Genomic DNA, 7,389 nt, shown 5'->3' on the forward strand with positions numbered 1-7,389 from the left:
AAGGCAGGCAGGGTGCTAATTACAGGACCAGCCTCTGCTCCTCCTCTTATACACAGCAAGTGCTCCCCACACACAGGGCAATGGCTTATCTCACCATGGAGTCCGTTTCAGCTGGCTGGCTAGACTGTTTGTGGGCCAAGAGGATGGTCAGCACTGCTTTCCAGCCTGGCTCTGCTGGGGCGCTGGCATCTGGTTCAGTTCCACCATTCTCCCTGCTTTCTTTGCCAAGTGTGATATTCACCCAAGGGCACCAGTCTCTATGCTGAGAAGTGGGATCAAAGAAGCTTCGGGAAGATGTGTCCTGAGGAAGGAGAAAAAGAAATAGCATTCATGGGTAGACGCTAGGTAAGTTCAGGGAGACACTGCTATTAGTCCTCAAGTCCAGAATCTCACAACTACCTATACTTCGAGTGTTAATGCTCTCCTTTAAACTTTGCCTATACATTTTCCTCACATTTTCTTTATTTTTTTTTCACTCCTTTTGTGTTAAACACTACACTTTATCACAAGGGATAAGGGATACCCAACCCCCAGGCCATGGATGGGTACCAGGTCGCACAGCAGGAGGTGAACAGCAGGCAGGCAAGCAAAGCTTCATCTGAATTTACAGCCACTCCCCATTGTTTGCATTACCACCTGGGCTCTGCTTCCTGTCAGATCAGCAGTGGCATTAGATTCTCACAGGAGCAGGAACCCTACTGTGAACTACACATGGGAGGGATCTAGACTTCCGGCTCCTGACGAGAGTCTGACACCTGATGTCTGTCACTGTTTCCCATCACCGCCAGATGAGATCATCTAGTTGCAGGAAAACAAGCTCAGGGTTCCCAGTGATTCTATATTATGGTGAGTTGTATAATTATTTCATTATATATTACAATATAATAATAATAGAAATAAAGTACACAATACATGTAATGTGCTTGTATCATCCCGAAACCATCCTCCTAACCCTGGTCCGTGGAAAAATGGTCTTCCATGAAAACAGTCCCTGGTGCCAAAACGGTTGGGGACCACTGCCGTATCAGGTTTGTCCCTGTATACACTGCTGTTCCACGTGCCTGAAATACCTATTATTTCTCCAGAATCCACCCCAAAGGAGCAAAAAACATGACTGACATTTTTCCCCTTTGGTCACCCAACTTTAAACTTATTCACAGGGTCTACTTTTTGCATTGGACCACGGAAGAGCTCATGCCTGCTTCTCCGTGCTAGCCCAGGGAGAGCCCAACATGCTGTTTCCGCTCAGCCACTGCTACATGCACGGTGGACTCACCGAACTGCTGGAGGAGCAGAGGCGAGCTCGTTTGGCTTTCCGCAGAGGGCTAGATGGTACCTCCATTCCAGGAGTGTCTCCTGTTCCCATGCTTCGGGTCACTGGGCGAGTTCTGGTGGTGGGGCTAGCAGCCTCTGGCTCAGGACGGTCAACAGGACTGGAAGAGTCCCAGCTCCGAGTTCGAGAGACAATGGGACCAGGGCTCTTTTCAGCCTGAAGGAAAGGGGAGATAATGGAAGTACACGAATGATATTAATGATACTTCTTTCTTTAATCTTCTTCTTTTTGAGACAGAATCTCGCTTTGTTTCCAAGGCTGGAGTGCAGTGAGGCGATCTTGGCTCACTGCAACCTCTGCCTCCCAAGTTCAAGTGATTCTCCTGCCTCAGCCTCCCAAGTAGCTGGGATTACAGGTGCCCGCCACCACCCCTAGCTAATTTTTGCATTTTTGGTAGAGACGGGGTCTCACCATGTTGGCCACTCTGGTCTTGAACTCCTGACTTCAAGTGATCCACCTGCCTCAGTCTCCTGAAGTGCTGGGATTACAGGCGTGAGCCACCGGGTCTGGCTGAATTTAGCTTCTCCATTAGTGAACAGAAATGTTCTATTGTAACCAATGTAGTGGGAAGTGAAGCCTATCCACCTAAATTAATTTCCAACTTTCTACCAATAACATGTTTGCCAAGAATGTTGTTTAAAAGTCCACCCCAAACAAGCTAAGTGCATACCTGCTCTGAGCCTGGGGAGAAAGTGGCATCCTGGCTCCGTGTCATCATCCTCCGAGGAGATTCAGGCACCAGAGCTAAGCGCTCTGGTCGCCCCTCAAGGCCTGGGATCGGGGAGCTGGTCAGGCCAAAGGATGCATCCAGGTCAGTCATGGATGATTCAATCTGCTGGAAGCCCCAGAGCCCCACCTTCCTCATACACTGCGAACATGTTATCAGGGAAAGCTGCATGGGTTCCAAAGAGGAACTAGATAGGAATGAAAAAAAAAGAGAATTTTCTCAAAGTGTAACATTTCCAAATGACTAAGTGTAATGTCTCGCAAGTATGCTTTATCTCATCCAATTTCTGCAACAGTCCAGTGGACAGGGAACCATGGCCTGTCAGAGCCTCTGAGCTCCAATCTCAGGACCCCAGCTTCATACTTCATCATCTCTCATGTATTTCCCATAGAAAGACCTAGGGTTCTTAGTGTGCTCTTTATGGTAAGACTGTTTTGCAGGCATGTTTTAAAAGTTTCTCAGCCAGGTGCGGTGGCTCATGCCTGCAATCCCAGCACTTTGGGAGGCCAAGATGGGTGGATCACCTGAGGTCCTGAGGTCTGGAGTTTGAGACCAGCCTGACCAACAACAACAACGAAAAGGTTTCTCCTGTCCTTCTTTTTTTTTTTTTTTTGAGATAGAGTTTACTCATTGCCCAGGCTGGAGTGCAATGGTACAATCTCAGCTCACTGCAACCTCCGCCTCCCGGGTTCAAGTGATTCTCCTGCCCCAGCCTCCTGAGTAGCTGGGATTACAGGCACCTGCCACCATGCCCAGCTAATTTTTGTATTTTTAGTAGAGATGCGGTTTCACCATGTTGGCCAGGTGAGCCACTGTACCCGGCCTCTCTTGTCCCTCTTAAAGTCTTTTCCCTTTAGACGAAAAACATTCCTTAATCTACCAAAGAGAGCATATTTAAAATAAATAAAGATTTATTTATTGTCAGAACCAATCTTACTTTAAATATGTTCTCTTTGGTAGATTGAGGATAGTGGGAATCTATGCCAAACTGAGCAGCTGGAATGGAAATAGCAACATGGGGGCCTAGAAGACTCCAGCTGGTGTTTCCTATGGTAGTTTTTATCAATTAAGTGGATTTTTCTTCCTTTCTAAAGATAGAAAAGAACTTCCTTTCTATTTTTCCTTCTTAAAAATAGAAAAGAGCTTATTTTCTTTCTATTTTTCGAAAGGAGGTTCACTGTTTATAGAACACAAATTCCCAGTTGAGAAGCAACCGTACAATAAATAAAGTTCAGTTGTAAACACCAAGAATTCCTGAATTCCAATTCTGGTTTTGTTACTAATTCTTATTATCCATTCTCCTCGCTGCCATCCCTCACCCAGTTTCTCTTTGTCTCTTTTTCTCACGGGAAACACCATGTGATTCCTAAATGCGATAAGTGACTGATATATACAAGTGTAATGCTGTTGTCATGGTTCATGTCTCCGGGCAAAATTCGCTGACTCACCTACATGCCCAGCCACACACAGAGAGAATACAGGCAGTGACGTGGACTTGGATGTCTGAGCCTAATTTGATTGTAGTTTTTCTCTCATCAGTTCGGTGATCAAGTTCATCTTCAAGCAGGTGTAGGAGAAGACTGAGCTTGTCTTCTGTCAAGCACTACAAGGGAGCCAAGTAAAAAACTTCGTTTCAACTACCATAAAAAGAAAAATTACACATTATAACATACCTAGATAGTACAAGCGGAAAATCAGGAAGGAAATTACAAACATGAAGAGAGTTCTCTTCATAGAGAATAAATACTTCCAGGACAGGGATACAGTATCACACAGAAGCTTTCTGAATTGCCCTGAATCTGCTGACTGAGAAAGACGGAGTCTCCCTGGAACTGCCAAAATTCTTGTTAGTACTAAATTGTTTTCAATTTATCAGCTGCAGATTTTCCCTGAAACCTGCAAACTTCAAACCCAAATAGTGAAAACAAATTACTGCTTATGTCTTAGCCTGATGCTAAATTTACTTAAATATTAAAGAAAAAAAAATCTTAGAGATGGGGGTCTCACTATGTTGGCCATGCTGGTCTTGAACTCCTGAGCTCAAGCAATCCTCCCACCTCAGCCTACTGAGTAGCTGGGACTACAGGCGTGCATCACCATGCCCCAGGCTCTAAATTTACTTTTTGACAGAATGACAAAGCTTGTTAGACTTTATTTTTGTTCTAAGAAAAATAAGGAACTATGACCAGGTGAAAAAAAATTGCCTTGACTCGGGACAGGGTTATATTCATAATAAGCATCAGAGGTTAACAGTTTCAGTCGATGGCCATACCACCCTGAATGCGCCCAATCTCGTATGATCTCAGCAGCTAAGCAGGGTCAGGCCTGGTTAGTACTTGGAGGGGAGTTTGGGAAGTTAACAGTTTGATGCTAAAACCCGTACCACTCTCTTAATTTGAAGAGGCTATTTCCTACAGCAAAGCTTGTCTTCATGGAGTATCCACAGGGTGATTAAATGGAACAGTAAATATTCAGTTTCAAAGTACAGATTGACTAGAGCATTTATTTTATTTCATTTTTGAGACAGAGTTTCGCTCTTGTTACCCAGGCTGGAGTGCAATGGTACAATCTCGGCTCACTGTAATCTCTGTCTCCCGGGTTTACGCCATTCTCCTGCCTCAGCCTCCCGTGTAGCTGAGACTTACAGGCACCCGCCACCTCGCCCAGCTAGTTTTTTGTATTTCTTAGTAGAGACGGGGTTTCACCTTGTTAGCCAGGATGGTCTCGATCTCCTGACCTCGTGATCCTCCCATCTCGGCCTCCCAAAGTGCCAGGATTACACCGTGCCCAGGCTGACTACAGCATTTAAATGTTTCTACTCACAACGAGAAAGGAGTTTGGACACTCTTTGAAAAATGATATGCAATAAACCATATGCAGTCACATTTCAGTATTTTCTGTTAAATAGTTTAAGTAGGCTGGGTGAGCTGGCCCATGCCTGTAATCCCAGCACTTTGGGAGGCTGAGGTGGGTGGATCATCTGAGGTGAGGAGTTCAAGAACAGCCTGACCAATATGGTGAAACCCCATTTCTACTAAAAATAAAAAAATTAGCCGGGTGTGGTGGCAGACACCTGTAATCCCAGCTACTCAGGAGGCTAAGACAGGAGAATCGCATGGACCTGGGAGTTGGAGGGTGCAGCGAGCAAAGATTACACCATTGCACTCCAGCCTGGATGACAGAAAGAGACTCGGTCTCAAAATAATAATAATAATTTAAGTAATAAATCAAGATAAAATAGAATTTATGGGAAGCATATATTCAGAGCAAACTTGAATCTATGCTTCCAGGCTATAGCCCTAAAACTTGGTCCAAATAAACTCTCTGCTTATATACGTATATGTTAAATTGAATCCATGCCATTTAAAAAACCATACTTAAACATTCAAATGGAACTCTCAACAGTCACCTTCCTGGTGGAGACTGAAACAGTGAGCTGAGAGACAGACAAGCAGTTATCTTCACAGCAATTGCATCTTCTTGTCATTAAAAGAAATGCTTCAGGTATAAATGCTGGCAACAACTGGAAGCCCTTGCAGCCTAGTCAGGAAAAACTCACCATAGTTTTCAAGTCCTCCGGCCTTAGGGTAGGAAGCTGGAGGTCCAAGTGACAAAGGCTTTGAAAACGATCTAGGAATTCACTAACAAGAATAGCAGGCTCATCCAGGGGCAACATCCCAAATCGGTCTGTGGAAAAAGTAAACTGGAAGATTATATTGGTATAAACTGTAAAAAATAAAAAACACAGCCGGGCACAGTGGCTCATGCCTGTAATCCCAGCACTTTGGGAGGCTGGGTGGATCACCTGAGGTCAGGAGTTCAAGACCACCCTGGCCAAGATGGTGAAACCCCCATCTCTACTAAAAATACAAAAAATTAGCCAGGCACGGTAGTGTGCGCCTGTAATCCCAGCTACTTGGGAGGCTGAGACAGGAGAATCACTTGAACCCAGGAGGCAGAGGTTGCAATAAGGCTGAGATCGCGCCACTGCACTCCAGCCTGGGCAACAGAGCGAGACTCTGTCTCAAAAAAATAATAATAGGCCGGGCGCAGTGGCTCAAGCCTGTAATCCCGGCACTTTGGGAGGCCAAGATGGGCGGATCACGAGGTTGGGAGATCGAGACTATCCTGGCTAACATGGTGAAACCCCGTCTCTACTAAAAAAATACAAAAAACTAGCCGGGCGTGGTGGCGGGCGCCTGTAGTCCCAGCTACTCAGGAGGCTGAGGCAGGAGAATGTGTAAACCTGGGAGGCGGAGCTTGCAGTGAGCTGAGATCCAGCCACTGCACTCCAGCCTGGGTGACAGAGGGAGACTCTGTCTCAAAAAAAAAAGAAAAAAAGAAAAATAATAAAATAAAATAAAATAAATAAACATGTATTGAATGATTGAGGAAATGTAGTAAAATTGATGAGCTATTTGATGGTGTCAGGAAATTATTGATTTTCATTTTGATGGGGCTGTAATGATACTACTGAGACTACGTTTAAAAAGTAGAATCCATATCTTTTATATCTTGAAATATTTACAGATAAAATGGCATAATATGTGGGACTGAACTTCAAAACAACGCAGAGGGGCAGGGTGTTAGGAATACAGAAGAAACAAGATCGGCCATGAGTTGATCATTGTTGAAGTTGAGTGATGGGGTTTTATTATTTATACTATTCTGTGTACTTCTGTGTATGTTTGAAATTGTTACCTTAAGAAGGAGAAAACAAAACAGAGTTAGTAAAGATGGAGACTTAAATAGGTGAAAGGGCTTAAAGAACTATCATTTTATAACAACTACCAAGTTATAATTTACTGTGAGCTAAGAATGAAAAAAGTGGCATGTTCCTAAAGTCTACACAAGAGATTCAAAAAGGCTCACATCATAAGGTGAAACTGGGTACCAGAGTAAATAAAGTATACAATTAGGAATTCTACTGGTAATACCTAAGTTGGAAAAGAATCTGTCTGAAATCTAAGCAGTGTGGAAACTGATTATATACTATAGTATAATTATCTCTGGCATTACCCAATTGATCTACTGCATATTTGGTATACTGGTACAAAGGCAAATGATGAGTGCAGAAAGGCCTTGCTAAGCTACTTCTTTTTTTTTTTTTTTTTTTGAGACGGAGTCTCGCTCTGTCGCCCAAGCTGGAGTGCAGTGGCTGGATCTCAGCTCACTGCAAGCTCTGCCTCCCGGGTTTACGCCATTCTCCTGCCTCAGCCTCCTGAGTAGCTGAGACTACAGGCACCCGCCACCTCACCCGGCTAGTTTTTTGTATTTTTTAGTAGAGACGGGGTTTCACCTTGTTAGCCAGGATGGTCTCGATCTCCTG

At 44.3% G+C, this 7,389-nt stretch overlaps 1 protein-coding gene across 2 annotated transcripts in view; it reads right to left on the bottom strand.

Moving 5' to 3' along the window:
• The window catches only part of ZC3HC1 (zinc finger, C3HC-type containing 1), a 48,955-nt gene that overhangs the window by 4,118 nt on the left and 37,448 nt on the right, over window positions 1–7,389 (bottom strand). Inside the window, exons 5-9 of one of the 2 annotated variants that reach the window (XM_011939594.1) lie at window positions 5,620–5,747; window positions 3,509–3,663; window positions 2,004–2,247; window positions 1,277–1,489; window positions 95–301 (exon numbers count right to left, since the gene is read on the bottom strand). In XM_011939594.1, the coding sequence (XP_011794984.1) occupies window positions 95–301; window positions 1,277–1,489; window positions 2,004–2,247; window positions 3,509–3,663; window positions 5,620–5,747 (947 nt within the window). The remainder of the gene's footprint in view (window positions 1–94; window positions 302–1,276; window positions 1,490–2,003; window positions 2,248–3,508; window positions 3,664–5,619; window positions 5,748–7,389) is intronic. The other variant, XM_011939595.1, reaches the window with a different exon arrangement.

The sequence above is a fragment of the Colobus angolensis genome, unplaced genomic scaffold (genome assembly GCF_000951035.1).
Source record: "Colobus angolensis palliatus isolate OR3802 unplaced genomic scaffold, Cang.pa_1.0 Scaffold182, whole genome shotgun sequence".
Taxonomy (NCBI): domain Eukaryota; kingdom Metazoa; phylum Chordata; class Mammalia; order Primates; family Cercopithecidae; genus Colobus; species Colobus angolensis.